Source organism: Protomyctophum parallelum (genome assembly GCF_964188405.1).
Source record: "Protomyctophum parallelum genome assembly, chromosome: 21".
Lineage (NCBI taxonomy): Eukaryota > Metazoa > Chordata > Actinopteri > Myctophiformes > Myctophidae > Protomyctophum > Protomyctophum parallelum.
This window is the reverse complement of record NC_139713.1, coordinates 3,591,244-3,618,168: the sequence shown is the minus strand read 5'-3', so window position 1 is coordinate 3,618,168 and position 26,925 is coordinate 3,591,244. Positions and strand designations below refer to the sequence as shown.

The 26,925-nt window shown below is 42.2% G+C and overlaps 1 protein-coding gene across 1 annotated transcript in view; it reads right to left on the bottom strand.

Annotated features, from left to right (window-relative positions):
• Positions 1–26,925, bottom strand: part of gnsb (glucosamine (N-acetyl)-6-sulfatase (Sanfilippo disease IIID), b) — a gene marked incomplete at its 3' end in the record, with an annotated part of 49,183 nt that overhangs the window by 9,208 nt on the left and 13,050 nt on the right. The window contains exons 4-9 of the mRNA XM_083793830.1: positions 19,793–19,852; positions 18,447–18,650; positions 16,474–16,539; positions 15,662–15,760; positions 5,470–5,637; positions 2,274–2,356 (exon numbers count right to left, since the gene is read on the bottom strand). Coding sequence (XP_083649956.1) covers positions 2,274–2,356; positions 5,470–5,637; positions 15,662–15,760; positions 16,474–16,539; positions 18,447–18,650; positions 19,793–19,852 — 680 coding nt within the window. The remainder of the gene's footprint in view (positions 1–2,273; positions 2,357–5,469; positions 5,638–15,661; positions 15,761–16,473; positions 16,540–18,446; positions 18,651–19,792; positions 19,853–26,925) is intronic.

Genomic DNA, 26,925 nt, shown 5'->3' with positions numbered 1-26,925 from the left:
GAATTAGCGACGCGATGCGAATAAGCGATCTGAAAATGCGAAATATTGCATGTTGCAGTTGGCCTGCGAATCTCTGCAAAATACGACACCAGAGCGAACAAATAAAAGCGAAAACGGTCGCATTTTCGCACATTCGCACATTCGCCACTGATGTGGAAGCTTGCATGGACTTCAATTGTTTTTTTTTTAAATGCGAATTATTCGCACGAATATATCGCGTCGCTAATTCGCCAGTGTGTAATGACCTTTAGTTTTAAGTCATCGTACCTTAGTTTTTATTTCCTTTTTTGTCATTTTTTATTAGGGGTGCACGATTATGAAATTATGACCGATATCCGATCTCTGATTATTCTTTGGCATTTCCAAGCATAGTAGGAGCTGTTTTTGACGTTGAAAGTGACACTGTGTATACATGTCGTTTGTTTTTTTATAAAGTATATTTATTGGTTTTAACAAATCTAAGGACAACAAAGACATTACACAGCAAGAAAAGAAAGAAAATAAAAACACTAGTATAAATAAAAAGATTGAACATAAGAACAATGAACTATAATGACATTAAGTGGCTTTTGAATTTTGATAGGCTCCCATTCAGGAAATACATCCATACAGTATATAAATACATATATTAATGAAATACATCCATACAGTATATAAATACATATATTAACGAAATACATCCATACAGTATATAAATACATATATTAACGAAATACATCCATACAGTATATAAATACATATATTAACGAAATACATCCATACAGTATATAAATACATATATTAACGAAATACATCCATACAGTATATAAATACATATATTAATGAAATACATCCATACAGTATATAAATACACATATTAACGAAGGCAGACAACACAGTTATCATACCTGTAGGTACCAAAGCAGTACAATAAGAGCAGCCCCCCCCTACATCCATACAGTATATAAATACATATATTAACGAAGGCAGACAACACAGTTATCATACCTGTAGGTACCAAAGCAGTACAATAAGAGCAGCCCCCCCCTACATCCATACAGTATATAAATACATATATTAACGAAGGCAGACAACACAGTTATCATACCTGTAGGTACCAAATCAGTACAATAAGAGCAGCCCCCCCTACATCCATACAGTATATAAATACACATATTAACGAAGGCAGACAACACAGTTATCATACCTGTAGGTACCAAAGCAGTACAATAAGAGCAGCCCCCCCCTACATCCATACAGTATATAAATACATATATTAACGAAGGCAGACAACACAGTTATCATACCTGTAGGTACCAAAGCAGTACAATAAGAGCAGCCCCCCCCTACATCCATACAGTATATAAATACACATATTAACGAAGGCAGACAACACAGTTATCATACCTGTAGGTACCAAATCAGTACAATAAGAGCAGCCCCCCCCCCCCCCCCCCACCGCCCCAATGCAACGCATCGATGGAGACCCCTGCCCGGGCGACCACCCACCCAGACCCAAAGGGCAGACAAGCCCCCACCCCCAGAGCAGAGCACCCACTAGGGCATTATGTCAAACTCAAGGCCCGGGGGCCAAATCAGGCCCGTGAATGAATTATCTTCGGCCCGCGGGATGATATTTAATTAGTATTAGAAAGAACAGGCCCTCTGGTATATTGCACGGACCACCATAATACTACAAGTCCCACAATGCACTGCGAGTGCATTGTCACGTATCGAGGGCCTGCAAGCGCAAGCATGCGTCTTCTCTTCACTATTGATCAGCAGTGAAAGTATATCAACTTGTGATCAACTTTCAGCTACTCCTCTCCCCAAAAATGGCCCCGTGTGTTGAAACACAGTCCGGCCCTCGAATTGTAGCAATTTCTTTATTTTTGGCCCACTAGTGTATTTGAGTTTGACATCCCTGCTGCCTAGAGGAAGAATGCTGGCATATGTATAAGAAATCTAAGGTTGTATGTAGTTTTTTTTTTTTTTTTTCTTTTTTTTTTTTTTTGCGGCTTACGCCTTTATTGATTTTTTAAGGGATAGAAAGTAGGCTGACAGGAAACGGGAGAGAGATGGGGGGATGACATGCAGTAAAGGCCGTGTCGGGTCCGGGAGTCGAACCCGCGGCACACCGCGACTGGATCACCAGTCCGGTGCCCAGACCGTTACGCTACGGCCTGGGCCATGTAGTTTGTTTTTAAATGAAGTTGTGTTTTTTTTTTTGTTTTTTTTTATTGTAAAGCACTTTGGTACAACTTTGTTGTTATTTAATAAAGATAGTACGGTACCTCTTCCTGTAGGCGTCATCCAGGAAGTCCACAGAGCTGCTGGGCATGGGGTTGAGGGGCTGACGCAGCAACCAGTGCTTGTCCTGAAACACACACATAGTACACACCATGTACACACCATGTACACAACACAGCATGTACACAACACAGCATGTACACAACATGTACACAGCATGTACACAACACAGCATGTACACAACACAGCATGTACACACCATGTACACAACATGTACAGCATGCAATTAACCCATTCTGGGTCGGGAACCCCTTTTGGTGTTAGCATTATTATGTTATAATTTAGCTATTGAAAAATAGCAGATCTACAAGCTCGTAGCGCGCCACCGAGTGGCGCGCTACGAGCTTGTAGGTCTGCTATTTTTGAAAAATCGAAGAAACGACTGACATGGAAACATTAGCTTTTTCAGAAAACTGTCATTTTTTAAAACAGACATTTTTAGAATCTGATCTCAGGTCAGAATGTGTAAAAAGTGTAAAAATCCAATTTTATATTCTATTATTCAAAAAGACTATGACTGAGACTACATCAGAATCAGCGCTGCGTGCGTGTTGTAACGTGTAGCGTGTGCGGTTCTGTCTTAACCGTCCCCGGGCTAATATAAAGTGCGTGTGGTTCTGTCTTAACCGTCCCCGGGCTAATATAAAGTGCGTGCGGTTCTGTCTTAACCGTCCCCGGGCTAATGGAAAGTGCGTGCGGTTCTGTCTTAACCGTCCCCGGGCTAATGGAAAGTGCGTGCGGTTCTGTCTTAACCGTCCCCGGGCTAATGGAAAGTGCGTGCGGTTCTGTCTTAACCGTCCCTGGGCTAATAGAAAGTGGGTGCGGTTCTGTCTTAACCGTCCCCGGGCTAATGGAAAGTGTGTGCGGTTCCGTCTTAACCGTCCCCGGGCTAATAGAAAGTGTGTGGTTCTGTCTTAACCGTCCCCGGGCTAATAGAAAGTGCGTGCGGTTCTGTCTTAACCGTCCCCGGGCTAATAGAAAGTGCGTGCGGTTCTGTCTTAACCGTCCCCGGGCTAATAGAAAGTGTGTGCGGTTCTGTCTCACCATCCCCGGGCTAATAGAAAGTGCGTGCGGTTCTGTCTTAACCGTCCCCGGGCTAATAGAAAGTGTGTGGTTCTGTCTTAACCGTCCCCGGGCTAATAGAAAGTGCGTGCGGTTCTGTCTTAACCGTCCCCGGGCTAATAGAAAGTGCGTGCGGTTCTGTCTTAACCGTCCCCGGGCTAATAGAAAGTGCGTGCGGTTCCGTCTCACCGTCCCCGGGCTAATAGAAAGTGTGTGCGGTTCTGTCTTAACCGTCCCCGGGCTAATAGAAAGTGCGTGCGGTTCTGTCTTAACCGTCCCCGGGCTAATAGAAAGTGTGTGCGGTTCTGTCTTAACCGTCCCCGGGCTAATGGAAAGTGTGCGTGGTTCTGTCTTAACCGTCCCCGGGCTAATAGAAAGTGTGTGCGGTTCTGTCTTAACCGTCCCCGGGCTAATAGAAAGTGCGTGCGGTTCTGTCTTAACCGTCCCCGGGCTAATAGAAAGTGCGTGCGGTTCTGTCTTAACCGTCCCCGGGCTAATGGAAAGTGTGCGTGGTTCTGTCTTAACCGTCCCCGGGCTAATAGAAAGTGCGTGCGGTTCTGTCTCACCGTCCCCGGGCTAATAGAAAGTGTGTGCGGTTCTGTCTTAACCGGCCCCGGGCTAATAGAAAGTGTGTGCGGTTCTGTCTTAACCGTCCCCGGGCTAATAGAAAGTGCGTGCGGTTCTGTCTTAACCGTCCCCGGGCTAATAGAAAGTGCGTGCGGTTCTGTCTTAACCGTCCCCGGGCTAATAGAAAGTGTGTGCGGTTCTGTCTTAACCGTCCCCGGGCTAATAGAAAGTGCGTGCGGTTCTGTCTTAACCGTCCCCGGGCTAATAGAAAGTGTGTGCGGTTCTGTCTTAACCGTCCCCGGGCTAATAGAAAGTGCGTGCGGTTCTGTCTTAACCATCCCCGGGCTAATAGAAAGTGCGTGCGGTTCCGTCTTAACCGTCCCCGGGCTAATAGAAAGTGCGTGCGGTTCTGTCTTAACCATCCCCGGGCTAATAGAAAGTGCGTGCGGTTCCGTCTTAACCGTCCCCGGGCTAATAGAAAGTGTGTGCGGTTCTGTCTTAACCGTCCCCGGGCTAATAGAAAGTGTGTGCGGTTCTGTCTTAACCGTCCCCGGGCTAATAGAAAGTGCGTGCGGTTCTGTCTTAACCGTCCCCGGGCTAATAGAAAGTGTGTGCGGTTCTGTCTCACCGTCCCCGGGCTAATAGAAAGTGTGTGCGGTTCTGTCTTAACCGTCCCCGGGCTAATAGAAAGTGCGTGCGGTTCTGTCTTAACCGTCCCCGGGCTAATAGAAAGTGTGTGCGGTTCTGTCTTAACCGGCCCCGGGCTAATAGAAAGTGTGTGCGGTTCTGTCTTAACCGTCCCCGGGCTAATAGAAAGTGTGTGCGGTTCTGTCTTAACCGTCCCCGGGCTAATAGAAAGTGCGTGCGGTTCTGTCTTAACCGTCCCCGGGCTAATAGAAAGTGTGTGCGGTTCTGTCTTAACCGTCCCCGGGCTAATAGAAAGTGCGTGCGGTTCTGTCTTAACCGTCCCCGGGCTAATAGAAAGTGTGTGCGGTTCTGTCTTAACCGTCCCCGGGCTAATAGAAAGTGCGTGCGGTTCTGTCTTAACCGTCCCCGGGCTCTTAGAAAGTGTGTGCGGTTCTGTCTTAACCGTCCCCGGGCTAATAGAAAGTGTGTGCGGTTCTGTCTTAACCGTCCCCGGGCTAATAGAAAGTGTGTGCGGTTCTGTCTTAACCGTCCCCGGGCTAATAGAAAGTGTGTGCGGTTCTGTCTTAACCGTCCCCGGGCTAATAGAAAGTGTGTGCGGTTCTGTCTTAACCGTCCCCGGGCTAATAGAAAGTGTGTGCGGTTCTGTCTTAACCGTCCCCGGGCTAATAGAAAGTGTGTGCGGTTCTGTCTTAACCGTCCCCGGGCTAATAGAAAGTGTGTGCGGTTCTGTCTTAACCGTCCCCGGGCTAATAGAAAGTGTGTGCGGTTCTGTCTTAACCGTCCCCGGGCTAATGGAAAGTGTGTGCGGTTCTGTCTTAACCGTCCCCGGGCTAATAGAAAGTGTGTGCGGTTCTGTCTTAACCGTCCCCGGGCTAATAGAAAGTGCGTGCGGTTCCGTCTCACCGTCCCGGGCCTGTTGAAGCTGCCGTCGCGCGGCGCCTTGACGTCGCTGAAGTTCTTCTGGTACTGAGGGGCGGCGGTCCAGGGGGAGTGGGGCGCGGGGGGCGACAGCATCACGAAGAACGGGTGCTGCGGACTCCGGTCGTCCAGGAAGTGGAGGGACCGGTTCAGCTGCAGCGCACACGGGTTACAGTAAAATGGGTTAACACATTCTGACCTGAGATCAGATTCATACGAGGTTTCCGCCGGACACACACTGGTCTGATTAAACCCATTCTGACCTGAGATCAGATTCTAAAAAAATGTCAGTCGTTCTTCGATTTTTCAAAAATGGCAGACCTACAAGCTCGTATCGCGCCACTCGGTGGCGCGATATGAGCTTGTAGATCTGCTATTTTTAAATAGCTAAAGCACAACATGATGCCGACACCAAAATGGGTGCCCGGTCAGAATGGGTTAAAGGTATATTCAGTGATTTCACTTCATTCAAATATCACTTATTTTTTTGTTTTGTTGTGATAATCCTCTCTACTAGTATAGAGTGTGCTGACCATATAAGGAGTTCCTCCCTGTCCCCAGTTAACCCCCTGGGGGTCAAAAAACCTTTTCGTTTTTGGCTCTCTATCCTGATTGGATGAAAGGCTTAGGTCCCACAGCCAAAAACGAAACCTATGAGGTTTTTTGAGTGAAATCACTGAATAATTATACCTTTAAAGTTGAACCCTGACAACTTTCTGAAAAAACCTCATTGACATTGACATAGAAACATGATAATACAGATCATTTTTGGGGTCCTTGACATGAAATATTGAGCACCACTGGCACTGAGTCAGTGGTGCTCAATATTTCATGTCAAGGACCCCAAAGTTTATCTGTATTTGGTCGCCGACCCCCCATCTGAAAATATGTTGTTCCAGGGACCCCCCATCTGAAAATATGTTGTTCCAGGGACCCCCATCTGAAAATATGTTGTTCCAGGGACCCCCATCTGAAAATATGTTGTTCCAGGGACCCCCCATCTGAAAATATGTTGTTCCAGGGACCCCCCATCTGAAAATATGTTGTTCCAGGGACCCCCATCTGAAAATATGTTGTTCCAGGGACCCCCCCATCTGAAAATATGTTGTTCCAGGGACCCCCCATCTGAAAATATGTTGTTCCAGGGACCCCCATCTGAAAATATGTTGTTCCAGGGACCCCCCCATCTGAAAATATGTTGTTCCAGGGACCCCCATCTGAAAATATGTTGTTCCAGGGACCCCCCCATCTGAAAATATGTTGTTCCAGGGACCCCCATCTCAAAATATGTTGTTCCAGGGACCCCCATCTGAAAATATGTTGTTCCAGGGACCCCCCCATCTGAAAATATGTTGTTCCAGGGACCCCCATCTGAAAATATGTTGTTCCAGGGACCCCCCCATCTGAAAATATGTTGTTCCAGGGACCCCCCATCTGAAAATATGTTGTTCCAGGGACCCCCCATCTGAAAATATGTTGTTCCAGGGACCCCCATCTGAAAATATGTTGTTCCAGGGACCCCCCATCTGAAAATATGTTGTTCCAGGGATAGATTACAGTATAGATTGGGGTTACGTTCCGTTTGCCTAATGTATATGAACCCATGGTCCTTGAATTAAATAAATACAAAGGTTGAGAATGACAGACAGAACCAGCCCCACACAGACAGACAATAGACAACATGGTTGAATATTATGAGACTTTACACCGTGGATCCCAACGCGCCGCGTGAGCTTGTAGATCGGCTATTTTCAGCAAGCGTAAAAGAAAAAAGTAATCAAGACGGCACCAAGGCCAAAATACATTTTACTAAATGCATTTTCGTCGACTAAATCAACTGTAGATTTTGTCGACTAAAATCTTGACATTTAGTCGACTAAAACTAGACTAACACTAAAACATTCCAGGTGACTAAAATGTGACTAAAACTGAATTAAAACTATTCAAACGACAACACTGGTGTATAGGAGGAGAAGAGCTGAACCCTGCACAGCAGTGTTGTTTTCGTCGACTAAAACTAAGACGGAAAATGTTCGTCGACTACCTTTTTCCACTGAAGAAAACTAAATGTAAACTAAATTAAAACTATGCAATGGTGACTAAAACTAAGACTAAATATACTGACAATTTCGTCAACAAATAAAAACTAGACTAAAACGTTAGGAAGGGACTAGTGGACAAGAGATCCAGTATAAGTCATTTTACACTTGGTAAAATAGCAGATCTACAAGCTCACAACGCGTCGCGCTGCGACGCGTTGTGAGCTTGTAGATCTGCTATTTTCAGCAAGTGTAAAATAAGTAATTATGACGGCATCAAGGCCCGCAAAAATACATTTTAGTCTAAAATCTTATGACATTTAGTCGACTAAAACTAGACTAACACGAATACATTCCAGGTGACTAAAATGTGACTTAGGGCGCTTTCACACCCAAAGTTCGCTTAGAAGGTCCGGATCAAGGACCAAGGACCAAATATTAGCATTTTGATTTTGGTCCGTTTGGCGTTCACACTAGACTTTGTAAAGCGTACCAAATATGTAAACAAATGACACGTGGACATGTTAAGCGAACCAAATAGTGAGGGGGGAAAGAACATGAGGGGAAATCATTGTCTACAAATTTTGGGGCAACCTTCAGTCACACAGAGAGAGAAGAGAACAGCAACATGACAGGCAACAACAACTTGCTATTGCATTCATTCATATTAATTATTTTATTAGCCAAATAAGAGCAACAGATGAACAGAGGAGTAGGTGTTTGAACAATAATGTGCTTGCTGACAATTCACGGAGATGTATAGCCTACAACAAGGTATCCCTGATAAAAAGGACTTTTCTTCCATGTACCTTAACCCGATTAGATATATATTTCTGCGCATCAAATCGGCGGGCATTTCCATGTCATCTTATGGTTTAAACTTGAAGGTGGTCAGTTAGTATTGAGCTTCAAGTCAGAACAGCTCCGCTGCAGCTAATTGAGTAATTGAGTTGACCTAGTTTTACGTCTTTTGCTATAGTGATCGTGATGTAATCAATGAATCATTTGGGACCACCTGTGTATAGCCTATTTAACATTAAATATTTCTCTGTCTCTCCCCCTCATGTACACACACACACACACACACACACACACACATGAAGACTCACATGCTTTGTCATAACTTGCGTGGCGGCGGCACATGCTTAAAATAAAACAGCCTGTCGGAGTGGACCAATAGCAGCTAGCTGCAGCCTCGCCAAAAGCCAAAAACAACGAAGCCTGTTTAGCAGAAAACACCTCCCGAGGCAACAGAACAGAGAAGACAAAAAAATATATATAGTTTGATTCACACCGTCAGCTTGTTCTTTTGTTGTTCTCACTGTCTTTGTCATTGCATCGCTTTGATTACGTTAATGGACTTCTGGTATCGTCGCATTATTATTAGTAGTCTATTTGAGAAAGCCCATCAAGTCAAGGGTTGCCTTTAGTCTTAAAGAAAGAGAATAATGACTGTGCAGTCTGTGCTGGCATTATATAGCCTACTGTATAGCCTAGGCTATACAAGTCAAGCATTATAGCCTAGGCAATACTATTTTGATCAACTCACATCAATAATACCGGGTGAAAGAAATATGTCACATATTGTACAATAGCCTATGAAGTTAATATAGGCTATATTTAATGGTTTGCACTGCAATGACATGACAATGATCTGAAAAATGAATGAAAATCTATTGTGCCGTGCCGTCGCCCCGGATCGCACACAAATAAAATAAATTGCCAAGACCACTAACATTTTATTTAGGCATATCTCGCTCATTTCTTATGCGATTTTTAAAATTTAAATATCACCATAATCCTTGGGAACTCTACTTTCAATTGGTGTTGTCAGCCAAGACTGTATTGTCTTCCAATCTAACGATATAGTCACATTACGCACAGGTGCGCACAGGGGCTGCATGCGTCTTCCTGTGCTGTCATTACGAGAGCGAGAGAGAGCGAGAGAGCGAGAGAGCGAGAGAGAGCATAGTCTGATATAGGCTATATTAAAGGCCTGTAGATATAATTGCTTGCATGCGCTGAGAGAGAGATGCGCTCCAAATTTACCATACCGTACATACCATTCCGTGTACATCTGTACAACTTGTACATCTGTTATTTTTGCGCATGTGAACCACGCTGCCATTACATTTGCGCTGCGCAGTGCGCCTCGACATATATGCGTCTACTATTAAAATCAGACTGTCAGCTCAATAGTGATCCCCGTAAAAAAGACATGCTTTTATAACTAATTATTAATGCAGCCTCACAACTGCCGACGCCCGGCGGCTATTTTGGCTATCGTACTGTATTTGGTCCTCTATAAAGTCCGAATGCGTTCACACCAGTAACGAACCGCACCGTGGTTCGTTTGGAAGCGAACCGAGTCCGGCCTTTTTTAGCGGACCATGGTTCGTTTCTTTGATCCGCACCAGAGTTCGTATGCACGTTCACACCAACCGAACCAAAGGGGTAAGCGGACCATGGTTCGTTTAAAACGAACCAAACATGTCCGGTGTGAAAGCGCCCTAAGACTAAAGTGAAAACTATTCAGGAGACTAATGACTAAAACTAAAATAGAAATTTGCTGCCAAAAAGTAACACTGCTGAACAGAAACATGTGAAACATGTGAAACATGTGAAACATGTGCGTGACTTTTATTGTGCCTCTGAAAAGCTGGCTGAGCAGAAAATAAAGTCACATGATATCCAACATATATATATAACATGTACTCTGATGACATCATCACACGCAGAGGACAGGAAGAGAGACAGTCAGACAAGTCACCGCATGTCTTCCACAACACAGTATTACTCTAGAGACACTGTACATATCCTGTAAGCATGTCTGTGATCATTTGTTACTGTACATATCCTGTAAGAATGTCTGTGATCATTTGTTACTGTACATATCCTGTAAGAATGTCTGTGATCATTTGTTACTGTACATTATCCTGTAAGAATGTCTGTGATCATTTGTTACTGTACATATCCTGTAAGAATGTCTGTGATCATTTGTTACTGTACATATCCTGTAAGAATGTCTGTGATCATTTGTTACTGTACATTATCCTGTAAGAATGTCTGTGATCATTTGTTACTGTACATTATCCTGTAAGAATGTCTGTGATCATTTGTTACTGTACATATCCTGTAAGAATGTCTGTGATCATTTGTTACTGTACATATCCTGTCAGAATGTCTGTGATCATTTGTTACTGTACATATCCTGTCAGAATGTCTGTGATCATTTGTTACTGTACATTATCCTGTAAGAATGTCTGTGATCATTTGTTACTGTACATATCCTGTCAGAATGTCTGTGATCATTTGTTACTGTACATTATCCTGTAAGAATGTCTGTGATCATTTGTTACTGTACATATCCTGTAAGAATGTCTGTGATCATTTTGTTACTGTACATTATCCTGTAAGAATGTCTGTGATCATTTGTTACTGTACATATCCTGTCAGAATGTCTGTGATCATTTGTTACTGTACATATCCTGTAAGAATGTCTGTGATCATTTGTTACTGTACATATCCTGTAAGAATGTCTGTGATCATTTGTTACTGTACATATCCTGTAAGAATGTCTGTGATCATTTGTTACTGTACATTATCCTGTAAGAATGTCGGTGATCATTTGTTACTGTACATTATCCTGTAAGAATGTCTGTGATCATTTGTTACTGTACATATCCTGTAAGAATGTCTGTGATCATTTGTTACTGTACATATCCTGTAAGAATGTCTGTGATCATTTTGTTACTGTACATATCCTGTAAGAATGTCTGTGATCATTTTGTTACTGTACATATCCTGTAAGAATGTCTGTGATCATTTGTTACTGTACATATCCTGTAAGAATGTCTGTGATCATTTTGTTACTGTACATATCCTGTAAGAATGTCTGTGATCATTTGTTACTGTACATATCCTGTAAGAATGTCTGTGATCATTTGTTACTGTACATATCCTGTAAGAATGTCTGTGATCATTTGTTACTGTACATTATCCTGTAAGAATGTCTGTGATCATTTGTTACTGTACATATCCTGTAAGAATGTCTGTGATCATTTGTTACTGTACATATCCTGTAAGAATGTCTGTGATCATTACCCTAACCCCTAAGATAGCATTTATGTTGGCTTAGATAGCATTTGACACAGACTTATAGCATGTTATGTAGACAGCACTATAATTGTATTGTATATAGTCATAGCACGCCATAGTACATATGTATAGCATAGTAGTAAATATGTATAGTTTATATGTATAGTGTATGTATAGTTTCATTATATAGATATTCCACTGTTACTTTCTTAGCTTACACATGTTTCATGATAAATGTTTTTATGTGATGTATTCCCATGCTTTTGTTCTTGCTTAAATGTAAGTCTCTCTGGATTAAGAGCGTCTGCTAAATGCCTAAATTGTAAATTGTAATTGTAAATTTGTTACTGTACATATCCTGTAAGAATGTCTGTGATCATTTTGTTACTGTACATATCCTGTAAGAATGTCTGTGATCATTTGTTACTGTACATATCCTGTAAGAATGTCTGTGATCATTTGTTACTGTACATATCCTGTAAGAATGTCTGTGATCATTTGTTACTGTACATATCCTGTAAGAATGTCTGTGATCATTTTGTTACTGTACATATCCTGTAAGAATGTCTGTGATCATTTTGTTACTGTACATATCCTGTAATGTCTGTGATCATTTGTTACTGTACATATCCTGTAAGAATGTCTGTGATCATTTGTTACTGTACATATCCTGTAAGAATGTCTGTGATCATTTGTTACTGTACATATCCTGTAAGAATGTCTGTGATCATTTGTTACTGTACATATCCTGTAAGAATGTCTGTGATCATTTGTTACTGTACATATCCTGTAAGAATGTCTGTGATCATTTGTTACTGTACATATCCTGTAAGAATGTCTGTGATCATTTGTTACTGTACATATCCTGTAAGAATGTCTGTGATCATTTGTTACTGTACATATCCTGTAAGAATGTCTGTGATCATTTGTTACTGTACATATCCTGTAAGAATGTCTGTGATCATTTGTTACTGTACATATCCTGTAAGAATGTCTGTGATCATTTTGTTACTGTACATATCCTGTAAGAATGTCTGTGATCATTTGTTACTGTACATATCCTGTAAGAATGTCTGTGATCATTTGTTACTGTACATATCCTGTAAGAATGTCTGTGATCATTTGTTACTGTACATATCCTGTAAGAATGTCTGTGATCATTACCCTAACCCCTAAGATAGCATTTCTGTTGGCTTAGATAGCATTTGACACAGACTTATAGAATGTTATGTAGACAGCACTATAATTGTATTGTATATAGTCATAGCACGCCATAGTACATATGTATAGCATAGTAGTAAATATGTATAGTTTATATGTATAGTGTATGTATAGTTTCATTATATAGATATTCCACTGTTACTTTCTTAGCTTACACATGTTTCATGATAAATGTTTTTATGTGATGTATTCCCATGCTTTTGTTCTTGCTTAAATGTAAGTCTCTCTGGATTAAGAGCGTCTGCTAAATGCCTAAATTGTAAATTGTAATTGTAAATTTGTTACTGTACATATCCTGTAAGAATGTCTGTGATCATTTTTTACTGTACATATCCTGTAAGAATGTCTGTGATCATTTGTTACTGTACATATCCTGTAAGAATGTCTGTGATCATTTGTTACTGTACATATCCTGTAAGAATGTCTGTGATCATTTGTTACTGTACATATCCTGTAAGAATGTCTGTGATCATTTGTTACTGTACATATCCTGTAAGAATGTCTGTGATCATTTGTTACTGTACATATCCTGTAAGAATGTCTGTGATCATTTGTTACTGTACATATCCTGTAAGAATGTCTGTGATCATTTGTTACTGTACATATCCTGTAAGAATGTCTGTGATCATTTGTTACTGTACAAACCTTTTCATGCCAAGGACCCCCAAATTGACACTAATTAGCCCCGCGGACCCCCATTTGAAGAGATATGCCAGGGACCCCCATTTGAAGAGATATGCCAGGGACCCCCATTTGAAGAGATATGCCAGGGACCCCCATTTGAAGAGATATGCCAGGGACCCCCATTTGAAGAGATATGCCAGGGACCCCCATTTGAAGAGATATGCCAGGGACCCCCATTTGAAGAGATATGCCAGGGACCCCCATTTGAAGAGATATGCCAGGGACCCCCATTTGAAGAGATATGCCAGGGACCCCCATTTGAAGACATATGCCAGGGACCCCCATTTGAAGAGATATGCCAGGGACCCCCATTTGAAGAGATATGCCAGGGACCCCCATTTGAAGAGATATGCCAGGGACCCCCATTTGAAGAGATATGCCAGGGACCCCCATTTGAAGAGATATGCCAGGGACCCCCATTTGAAGAGACATGCCAGGGACCCCCATTTGAAGAGACATGCCAGGGACCCCCATTTGAAGAGATATGCCAGGGACCCCCATTTGAAGAGATATGCCAGGGACCCCCATTTGAAGAGATATGCCAGGGACCCCCATAAGAGAAGATTTGTACGGCTCTAGCAGTGATTCTCAACCCGTTTAATTCCCAAGGACCCCCAGTTTGACATGCATTAGTCTACGGACCCCCCCATTTAATGGCATTTCTATCTCTGGGACCCCCGATTTACATTGTAAAATCAATGTTAATTTAACTCTGAGAGTGTACAAATGTACACATTTGTACACTCTCCGAGTTACAGACCCATAAGGGTCCATTTGGTTCCAAATGATCATTTAGCTGGGGTCCCCCCCTTGGAACTCCCTCAAGGACCCCTGGGGGTCCCCGGACCCCACTTTGGGAACCCACTGCCTTAGATCACGTGTACAGTATATAATATATGGTGTTTCTGTAACTGCGACTATAAAGAACTATAAAGAACAGATCATTAACTTTCTAAACCTTTAAAAAACAGTAAAGTACAAAGCCAGACAGACAGACAGAGGAGGGGGGGGAGGGAGGGGGTGAAATGGTGTAAAATGTGTGATAATGTGACACCAAAACTGATGACAGTGACTTTACAAAAGAGCTTCCTTCTACAGGAAAGATGTCTGAGTCAGCTGGTCTGGTCTCTTATCCCATTTTAGGCGGGATCCCCTTTTGGTGTTAGCATTACGTTATGCTTTAGCTATTGAAAAATAGCAGATCTACAAGCTCATAGCGCGCCACCGAGTGGCGCGCTATGAGCTTGTAGGTCTGCTATTTTAGAAAAAATCGAAGAACGACTGACATAGAAACATAGATTCTTCAGATAACTGTCATTTTCAAACAGAAAATCTGTTCTCAGGTCAGAATGGGTTAAAGGAGATAAAGATGTCTGAAGCCCCGACACACACCGGGTGGTGCGCAGCGACGCGGCAACGCCTGGAAAATAGAACGGCGGCGTATCGGAGCGTCAGGCGAGGCGTGGACGCCGCCGGTGTGTGTGGGGCTTAAGGCAGCTGCCATACCTTGGCTCCAGGGGGGGGAAGAATAAATAAAATGAAGGGAAAAATGGAGGAAAATAGGCCAATAAAAGAGGCAAATTACCACACCCAACACACGCACGCACGCTGCGTGTTGTGAACTTAGCTTTTGCTGAAATGATGCCACTGGGCATCTATACTGTAAAATCCTCTGTTAACCCGGGAAGCCCTTGTGGTGTTGTATGCATTATGTTATACTTTAGCTATTGAAAAATAGCAGATCTACAAACTCATAGTGCGGCACCGAGTGCCGCGCTATGAACTTGTAGATTGCGCTATGAACTTGTAGATGCTATTTTAGAAAAATCTTGAAAATGTGTCGCAAATCTTTGAACATATATATATATATACATATATATATATATTCAGAGCGAATGTTTTTAACACAAATCTTCCCTGGAACTACAGATTTTCAGATGGGGGGTCTGCAGACAAATACAGATAATTCTGGGGGTCCTAGACATGGAAAAGGTTGAGCACCACCACTGACATAGAAACATAGGGTTTTCAGAAAACCGTAGCAGCCTTTAATTTAACGTACTGTATGGGTTCCTTTGGTTTCCTAAATATCAAATCATTTAGCTGGGGACCTGAGCTGAGCAGTGTTTACTTACTATGAGGTCTGTGAGGTAGTCTTTTTCATAAATGTCACCATGCGGTTCTTCTTTGCCGTTGACTGAAAGAGTGTAGTTGTAATACTGGGAGTTCCCCACCTGTAACCAGAAAATATATGGAATATATATTTCTTCGTTTTCAACTCAAATCTTTGCTTCAGGGAGGTCAAATTTCGGTGAAAATAATCTGGAGTATATCATGCATCTCTATTATCACATAATGTGTGTTTGCACACAGTAGGCCTATCTATTCATAAGGAAAATTGCTTTGGACACTGACAGGTGGTCTACATTATTCTTGTCCTTGTGGGGCAAGGTTAATGTCTTGAAGATGAACTGTGTGCCCAAGTTAAATTATTTACTTCAGTCCCGCCCTATCAATATCCCTAGTGGCGTGTATGGGTCCTTCTTAACCCATTCTGACCTGAGATCAGATTCATACGAGGTTTCCGCTGGACACACACTAGTCTGATTAAACCCATTCTGACCTGAGATCAGATTCTAGAAATGTCAGTCGCTCTTCGATTTTTCAAAAAATAGCAGACCTACAAGCTCGTATCGCGCCACTCGGTGGCGCGATATGAGCTTGTAAATCTGCTATTTTTCAATAGCTAAAAGCATAACATGATGCCAACACCAAAATGGGTGCCCGGTCAGAATGGGTTAAAATACTATTTCCATAATATGTGTGTATGTGTACAGCATGTGAACATAACCGTCTATGTGCGTGCGTGCGTGCGTGCGTGCGTGCGTGCGTGCGTGCGTGCGTGCGTGCGTGCGTGCGTGCGTGCGTGCGTGCGTGCGTGTCTCACCAAGGCGTGCCACTGGTCCCAGCCAGGTGGAACTTGCTCAACACCTCCTGCCTCTTTCTTGCCATACTGACGGACAAAACAACTGGTTAGTGACATTCATTTCAACAAACATTATCACAGCACGATTTTCCTAAAGCCTTTTATTTCAATATGAAGCAGCAAGATCATCAGACTCCCCTGTCACTGTCCCTGTCCTCTGACCCTTTTATGTCAATATGAAGCAAGATCATCAGACTCCCCTGTCACTGATCATCAGACTCCCCTGTCACTGATCATCAGACTCCCCTGTCACTGATCATCAGACTCCCCTGTCACTGATCATCAGACTCCCCTGTCACTGATCATCAGACTCCCCTGTCACTGATCATCAGACTCCCCTGTCACTGATCATCAGACTCCCCTGTCACTGATCATCAGACTCCCCTGTCACTGATCATCAGACTCCCCTGTCACTGATCATCAGACTCCCCTGTCACTGATCATCAGACTCCCCTGTCACTGTCCCTGTCCTCTGACCCTGACCACCAACACTGTCCGACATGGGGCAGCGGTGGCCTAAGGGTTAGAGGAGCGCCCTTGTAGCCGAAAGGTTGCCGGTTCGATTCCCCAGACAGGGGGGGGGGGAAGGCACTGAACCCCCAACTTAGTGGTTAGTGGCCGACAGTATAAGACTGTGGTTGTACTGCTCAGCTCCCAGGTTTTTGTGTGTGTGTGTGTGTGTGTGTGTGTGTGTGTGTGTGTGTGTGTGTGTGTGTGTGTTTCTATGTGCAGGGCGTTGCTGAAAATGAGCACACAGCTATTTCCCTGGGTAAATAAAGGATAATATATATATATATATATATATATATATGAACAATGAGGCCATCGCACGGCTAGCACTAACCATCAGGACAAAGATACAGAACCTTGCCGTGGAAAAAAGGTCCGTTCTGAAACGGTTAGTCCCAATACTTGCTTTTGATTGGCTGGTTGCTGATTACGACCACGCAGTAAATTCATACGTAGCAATTTTGATAACCACTTATGACTGCTTTAAGTGACAGTTATGGTGCTCGGTGTGCACGGCCATAGGAGATACAGATAGATCTGTCTGTACTGTATGTGCTCATCATGTGGCGTACATGATGGAATAAATAAATGTTTTAGGGCCGACCAGCTGAAGAAATCATGACATTCCTGAGACCATTGAATGTTTCTGGAAGGTGCTTCTAAAACTTGTATTCTATTGCTAGTTTGATCACTTCAAATAGGCCTAGGCTATCATCTTAAAATAACTAATGACCGAAAATAGCCGATCTACAAGCTCACAACGCGTCGCAGTTGTGGGCTGGTAGATCGGCTATTTTCAGCAAGTGATTACGACGGCATCAAGGAAGTTGTACATGCACAAAATGTGTGCATGTACAACTTCCTGGTCTCAACTGCGCATGTTTCTTTCCTTCCAGGGAGCAACATGGAGTCCACCAACTCCATGAGCAGGTGCTCAAGTGAAAAAAGGGCACCTTGTGCAGCGTGTGGAACCGGCCGGTTGCCTTAATAGTGTGAGAGTTATAGATTTTGGGGCATAAATAATATATTGGAAGCTTTTTATCAAGAATTGATCAATGTCACCATGGTCCACTGTAAATAAAATAAAACAACAAAACAAAAACGTTTTTTTTTTCTTCAAAAGGGGACATTCTGTCCAGAGGGAAAAGGGCAGGGGGTGCTGTAGCAGCACCCACTAGTGTCTATCTGTGCACGCCGCTGTCTTTAGAGATATAGGGCTGTATTTTGCGTGTCTTAAGTACCAGGTCTTATTACTTAACTTGAGTAAACTAAAGACCTGGAGGCGTGATCAATGCCATTTGGCTATTCTGAGTGGCCAAAGAGCATTGATCACGCCTCCAGGTCTTTAGTTTACTCAAGTTAAGTAATAAGACCTGGTACTTAAGACACGCAAAATACAGCCCAATGTCCTCTACTTCCTATACCTGGTTGAGATACTTCCCGGCGAAGAAGGTCTGGTATTTCTGCTTGCTGAGGTAGACGGGGAAGGCGGCGGCCTCGGGCCCGCTCTGCCACGCGGCGCTGGAGCAGTTCCCCGACAGGGAGTTGTTCCTCACGGCGTGGTTGTGAGGGTACGCGCCCGTCAGGATGCTGCTGCGGCTGGGGCAGCACAGGGGCGTGGACGTGAACTTTGGAGAGGACGGAGAGAGAGAGGAGTTAGAACAACAACTTAACAACTTAACCCCTTTGGGTGTTTTAACCCATTCTGACCTGAGATCAGATTCATACCAGGTTTCCAACTGGACACACACTGGTCTGATTAACCCATTCTGACCTGAGATCAGATTCGAAAAAATGTCAGTCGTTCTTTGATTTTTCAAAAATAGCAGACCTACAAGCTCGTAGCGCGCCACTCGGTGGCGCGCTACGAGCTTGTAGATCTGCTATTAGCAGATAACTATTAGCATAACATGATGCCGACACCAAAATGGGTTCCCTTTCAGAATGGGTTAAGCATTATGTTATACTTTAACACATTGTATGCTGGGCTATTCTGTCAGGCGGTGCTAGGTGGTGCTAAGGGATTAACATTGAACGAAGGAACTTTTTCGGGGCCCACAGCAAAATGTTCTCTTATAGCGAGAATCACACCGCATACATCAAAAGAAAGCCTAACTTGTCCACTTTTACCATCTTCCATTCTGGAGATATTGACCTTTTTCTAACACCTGCTTTTGCCTGAACTCTGCTCGCTTCAACAGACAGCAGAGTTATGGAAGGTTGAAGTTAATTCTGTCGACTAAAACTATGACAAAATGTTCGTCAACTGGTACCTTTTTTCACTGGAGAAAACTAAATGGAAACTAAATGAAAACGAAGCTATGGTGACTAAAACTAAGACTAAATGTATTGACAATTTCGTAAACAAATAAAAACTAGACAAAAATGTTAGGAAGGGACTAGTGGATCAAGTATAAGTCATTTTACACTTGATTGCATGCTGAAAATAGCAGACCTACAAGCTCACAACGCGTTGCAGTGCGACACCTTGTGAGATTGTAAATCTGCTATTTTCAGCAAGCATAAAATCAGTCATTATGACGGCATCAAGGCCCCCCAAAATACATTTTAGTCGAGTAAATCACCTGTAGATTTAGTCGACTGAAATCGTATGATATTTAGTCGACTAAAACTAGACTAACATTAAAACATTCCAGGTGACTAAAATCAGACTAAAACTAAATGAAGTTTCATTCCAAAGACTATAATGACTAAAACTAAAATATACTAAAATTTACTGCCAATAAAACAACACCATCAATCTACTCACAGCGTTGGCGAACGTCACCCCAGCATCCCCGATCAGAGCCTTGGTCATCTTCATAGGAGTCTATGGAAGACAGACAGACAGACAGACAGACAGACAGACAGACAGACAGACAGACAGACAGACAGACAGGTTTTGATTTTTCATATCTCTCAAAATAAATACCTTCAGTACAAACAGCTCTCAAAGAAAGCCTTTTACGATTTACCTTTTACATCTGGGTATGATACAGTAAATGCCGATTAATGAGGGCCTCAGAGTTACAGACCTGTAAGGGTCCATTTGGTTCCATTTGTACACTGAGATTTATTTTTTTAATTGTGAAAATGTGGCGGAAACCTTTTTGAATATATATTCTTTCATAGCGAACGTTTTTAACTAAAATATTTGTTTCTGGGGGGGGGGGGGTCCCTGGAACTACATATTTTCAGATGGGGGTCGGCGGCCGATTACATATATTTTGGGGGTCCTTGACATGAAAATGTTTGAGAACCACTGACATAGAACCACTGACATAGAACCACTGACATAGAACCACTGACATAGAACCACTGACATAGAACCACTGACATAGAACCACTGACACAGAAAAGTGAGGTTTTTCAGAAAACTGTCAGGATTTAGAAGGCATTTGTAGAAACGTCCTCAGGTCGAAATAAAGGTTAAGGGTATGAGTATCGGGATTCAGGAAGGAAAACAATTACATCTGTACTACATCTCTAAGTGTGATGACAGTGTGGCCCTCATGTCATTGTCAACATTGTGTTGCTCTCTCCTGTGTTATGCAAGATGCAGCACCCCCCCCCCCCTTCACACACACACACACACAATCTGGCTTTCTCTTTCATTCTCTCTACACAGAAGGAACAACAACTGCACACACACACACACGCACACACCACACACGCACACACCACACGCACACACCACACACACACACACACACGCACACACACACCACAGAACTTCAGAAGCACTTGGAGGAAGTGAAAGGCCTACAGTATGTAGTCCGTGAAATTGTCGTCTTGTCGACAGTTTTTTGTCGACCCCCAAAAAACAGTGTGACATGTTGTACATATATGTACAACATGTACAACTATACATTACAGTATACTGTAATGTATAGTTATCCTCTCAACAGGGCAAAAAGCCCCCATGATGTCACAGCGGGCCAGAAATAGGTGCCCCTTTCAGGAAGTATTCTGACCTGAGATCAGATTCATACGAGGTTTCCACATGGACACACACTGGTCTGATTAACCCATTCTGACCTGAGATAAGATTCTTAAAAATGTCAGTCGCTCTTCGATTTTTCAAAAAAATAGCAGACCTACAAGCTCGTATCGCGCCACTCGGTGGCGCGATATGAGCTTGTAGATCTGCTATTTTTAAATAGCTAAAGCATAACATGATGCCGACACCAAAATGGGTGCCCGGTCAGAATGGGTTAAGAAACGAACATGCATCCACAGCAACTCAAGGGTTCAAGCGATGACTGTTAACACGTTAGTTCCCATAATTCTAAAGGCTGTGATCATGTCTTCTTTCCTCTTTAGGTTGACAATGGCTATATACGACCAAAACATCACCCCAACCCAAGGAGAAGCAGAAGTCTCTTAGTCTCCGCACAGAAATGGATTTTCCCTTGCATTGTTAAAACGTATATATGGGCGCGGGATGGATGGAAAGAGCGCGCCAGACTTCATGAACTGCTACTCTGTGATTGTGTATTGCTGAGTGGGGGATTATATTGTATTGCTGAGAGGGATATATATATATATTAGGGCTGTCAAAGTTAACGCACTATTAACTAGTTAACTCACAATCCTTTTAACAGCACTATTTTTTTTAACGCGCTATTAAAGCACTGTGAAGTTTGACAGAATGGTTGAGAGACGCATGGCAATTTTACACTGAAGAGTTGAATAATTGTTAAACAGCTGCATTACTTAAGTTAATTTAAGTCTACACAATTAGAAAACTTAGAAAACATGTTATTTTGATCAACATGGCCTGTTATCTCTCGTAATGGTACCATTGGCTAACATCAATACAGTTCTTTAGTTTGGGTCTGGAAGGCTAAATGTCATCAAATGGTGGTTCCGTGGCTCAAATGCAGAATAAATAATGGACCTGGATATGAAAAATATTGAAAACCACTGATTTAAGGTATATTTAGAACCGATAAAAAATATGAGATTAATTTGCGATTAATCACAGTTAACTATGGACAATCATGCGATTAATCAGATTAAATATTTTAATCGATTGACAGCCCTAATATATATGTATTGTATTGCTGAGGGAGATATATATATATATTATATTGTATTGCTGAGAGGGAGAGCATTTTGGACGCCCAAAGATCTCTGTAAACTCATTCTATTATAGAGGGTATATGGTATGCGTGTGCAGGAACGCCTACTGAGTGGCAAAAAACTACCGTAATTTCCGGACTATAAGCCGCGGCTTTTTACCCATGATTTGAACCCTGCGGCTTATACAACGGTGCGGCTAATCTATGGATTTTTACAGCTAACGCAGAGCCATCTCAGGCTCTGAGCTAACGTAGCTGCGGCTTATAGTCCGGTGCGGCTTATAGTCCGGTGCGGCTTGTATATGGGATTTTCCCTAAATTTGGCTGGTGCGGCTTATATTCAGGTGCGGCTTATAGTCCGGAAATTACGGTACTTTCTGGCCTCGACAGCCCAGACATCCAAACAGAAAAGTCTGATTGAAATCTGTCTGCATTAATTAAACAACATTAAACAATGTTAAACTCCCTTTGCATGTTGCTTTGCCACTCGAAGTGCCATTCACTTTAAAGGACAACTTTAGTTTTTTTCAACCAAGGTTCATGTTTTAGGTTGTTATTAGAGAAACTAAAAGATGAGTGTTCTTTTTTTTTCATTTGCTGCTTTCTTTCGTTTTAGGGATTTTAGCTGTTTTTGACAGGGGGGCGGGGGCATTCGAACATGGGGCTAAATATGTATTTTTTTACAACATTTTATAGCGATTTATTTTTTAATTATTTGCTATAGTCCTAATAAACCCCTGGAAATTTCATCTGGCCACAAAACATCACGAGATCTACTGAATGTGTCAAACTGACATATTGAGCCTATGACACACAGTGTGGCTTCCCCCCAGTAGGCTACCTTCACATTCAGTAGATCCTGTGATTTATTTGTGGCCAGATGTAATTTCCTGGGGTTTATTAGGACTATAGTAAATAATAAAATAAATAAATCTCCATAATATTTTGTAAAAAAATACATATTTAGCCCCATGCTCGAATGCCCCCACCCCCCTGTACAAAACAGCTAAAATCCCTAAAACGAAAGAAAGCAGCAAATGGAAAAAGAAATAACACTCATCTTTTACTTTCTCTAATAACAACCTACAACATGAACCATGGTTGAAAAAAACTAAAGTTGTCCTTTAACCCATTCTGACCGGGCACCCATTTTGGTGTCGGCATCATGTTATGCTTTAGCTATTGAAAAATAGCAGATCTACAAGCTCATATCGCGCCACCGAGTGGCGCGATACGAGCTTGTAGGTCTGCTATTTTTGAAAAATCGAAGACACTTTTAGAATCTGATCTCAGGTCAGAATGGGTTAATAATGAAACTGTCAGGATGTAATAGACATTTTTAGAATCTGATCTCAGGTCAGAATGGGTTAAGCATGCGCAGCATACCCTCTATTCAATCTGTAATATTTTATCTTTATGCAATGAGAAAACGACAATCCTCCTCATATGACCTGAACACAACCGTAAGCACGTTGCAGCGCGCTCCCAAACCTTAACGCATGTCCGCCAACCTTAATCGGGATGTTTTGGTCTACTGCCTATAGAGCGTCGCAGTCCCGCCCCCCCCCCCCCCTCGAGGAGTCGAGAGACCCGGAAATGAAATCGCCGTTCATTTTCCTCATAGGCATTTCCTAAAGTATTTATTTAAAGACGGTTACGCCGCGGACAAAGACAACTCGGATCGTGACAAATCATGACAATGAACAATGCATTGAGATGTATTTCCTGGGCCACTCGTTGTTCTGAAAGGGGGGGGGACTGAGAAACAACAAAGCCTCCTCAAACCCTCACCCAAACATAACCGGAAGCACGTCGCAGCGCAGTCTCAACCTTAACCCATTCTGAGATCAGATTCATACGAGGTTTTCCACTGGACACACACTGGTCTGATTAAACCCATTCTGACCTGAGATCAGATTTTTTTTAAATCAGTCGTTCTTCGATTTCTTTCAAAAATAGCAGACCTACAAGCTCGTATCGCGCCACTCGGTGGCGCGATACGAGCTTGTAGATCTGCTATTTTTCAATAGCTAAAGCATAACATGATGCCAACACCAAAATGGGTGCCCGTTCAGAATGGGTTAATCGTCATTTTCGTTTTATCAGTGCCAATGGCAGCCAGTAGGCTCCCAGACAGTGTTGCTTTTGGCAGCCAATTTCTATTTTAGTTTTAGTCATTAGTCTCTTGAATAGTTTTCACTTCGTTTTAGTCACATTTTAGTCACCTGGAATGTTTTAGTTTTAGTTTAGTTTTAGTCAACTAAATGTCATGAGATTTTAGTCGACTTAATCTACAGGTGATTTAGTCGACTAAAATGTATTTTGACGGGCCTTGATGCCGTCGTAATGACTGATTTTACATTTGCTGAAAATAGCCAATCTACAAGCTCACAACGCGTCGCGCTGTGACACGTTGTGAGCTTGTAGATCGGCTATTTTCAGCATGCGACCAAGTGTAAAATGAATTATACTGAATCTCTTGTCCACTATTCCCTTCCTAACATTTTAGTCTAGTTTTTATTTGTTGACGAAATTGTCAATATATTTAGTCTTAGTTTTAGTCATCATAGCTTAGTTTTTATTTAGTTTCCATTTAGTTTTCATCAGTGGAAAAAGGTAGTCGACGAACATTTTTCGCATCAGTGCTATTGAACACCCTTTACGTCTGTGTGTTGTTTCATAAATCAGTGCTATTGAACACCCTTTATGTATGTGTGTTGTTCCATAAATCAGTGCTATTGAACACCCTTTACGTCTGTGTGTTGTTTCATAAATCAGTGCTATTGAACACCCTTTACGTCTGTGTGTTGTTTCATAAATCAGTGCTATTGAACACCCTTTACGTCTGTGTGTTGTTCCATAAATCAGTGCTATTGAACACCCTTTACGTCTGTGTGTTGTTTCATAAATCAGTGCTATTGAACACCCTTTACGTCTGTGTGTTGTTTCATAAATCAGTGCTATTGAACACCCTTTACGTCTGTGTGTTGTTCCATAAATCAGTGCTATTGAACACCCTTTACGTCTGTGTGTTGTTTCATAAATCAGTGCTATTGAACACCCTTTACGTCTGTGTGTTGTTCCATAAATCAGTGCTATTGAACACCCTTTACGTCTGTGTGTTGTTTCATAAATCAGTGCTATTGAACACCCTTTACGTCTGTGTGTTGTTCCATAAATCAGTGCTATTGAACACCCTTTACGTCTGTGTGTTGTTCCATAAATCAGTGCTATTGAACACCCTTTACGTCTGTGTGTTGTTCCATAAATCAGTGCTATTGAACACCCTTTACGTCTGTGTGTTGTTTCATAAATCAGTGCTATTGAACACCCTTTACGTCTGTGTGTTGTTCCATAAATCAGTGCTATTGAACACCCTTTACGTCTGTGTGTTGTTCCATAAATCAGTGCTATTGAACACCCTTTACGTCTGTGTGTTGTTCCATAAATCAGTGCTATTGAACACCCTTTACGTCTGTGTGTTGTTCCATAAATCAGTGCTATTGAACACCCTTTACGTCTGTGTGTTGTTTCATAAATCAGTGCTATTGAACACCCTTTACGTCTGTGTGTTGTTCCATAAATCAGTGCTATTGAACACCTTTTACGTCTGTGTGTTGTTGTCTTCCAATGGAAAGTAGTAAAAAAAAGACGCTTTGGACAAAACCTCTCAACTCCATTGGACCCTCACAATGTCTGCTAAAGCAACTAACTCCTTCACCTCTCGCCCTCTAATGGAAGTAATTGACAATATATAAAGTTACAACACCGACTTTGATGAGGCTGTATTGCTTTGTTTAAAAAAATATATATAAGGTTTTCTTAAATACCTGAAAAATGTATATTTTTAATTTCCTGAAAAAATGAACATTTTGGAGTTATGAGGTTTCCTCCCGACACTAGCAGTATATTATACAGTAATATACAGTAGCACTTCACGTCATCGACAGCTGTATATTGACACATACCACCATACGGAGAGGTTATAAAAACATAACGTGTTATACATTAACCCATACTGGGCGGGAACCCCTTTTGGTGTTTTAAGCATTATGTAAAACTTTAGCTATTGAAAAATAGCAGATCTACAAGCTCGTAGCGCGCCACTCGGTGACGCGCTACATGTAGATCTGCTATTTTTGAAAAGTCGTGAAAATATGGTGCAAATCTTTGAATATATATTTCAGAGCGAACATTTTTAACTAAATTATTTGCTTCTGGGAGGTCCCTGGAACTACATATTTTGAGATGGGGGGTCCGTGGCCCAATAGAGTAATAATTCTGGGGGTCCTTGACATGAAAAAGGTTGAGCTCAAACTGACATAGGGTTTTTCAGAAAACTATTAGGATTTAGAAGCCTTTTTTTCAGTCCAAAATGGGTTAACATGTACGTTCCTCATTGCAGCTTGAAATGAACATGATGTGAACAACACCGACTGGACACTTCTTCCACTGTTTGAAGCAGTGTTATTTCTGTCGACCGTCTGAAACTATGACGAAAGATGTTATGTCGACTACCTTTTTCCACTGACCAAAACTAAATGGAAACTAAATGAAAACTTAAGCCATGGTGATTAAAACGATATGACTAAATAATTATACTGTCGATTTTGTCAACAAATAAAAACTAGACTAAAATGTTAGGAAGGGACTAGTGGACCAGAGATCCAGTATGCGTCATTTTACACTTGGGTGCATGCTGAAAATATCCGATCTACAAGCTCACAACGCGTCGCAGCACGACGCGTTGTGAGCTTGTAGATCGGCTATTGCCATTCATTACGACGGCATCAAGGCCCACCAAAAATACATTTTAGTC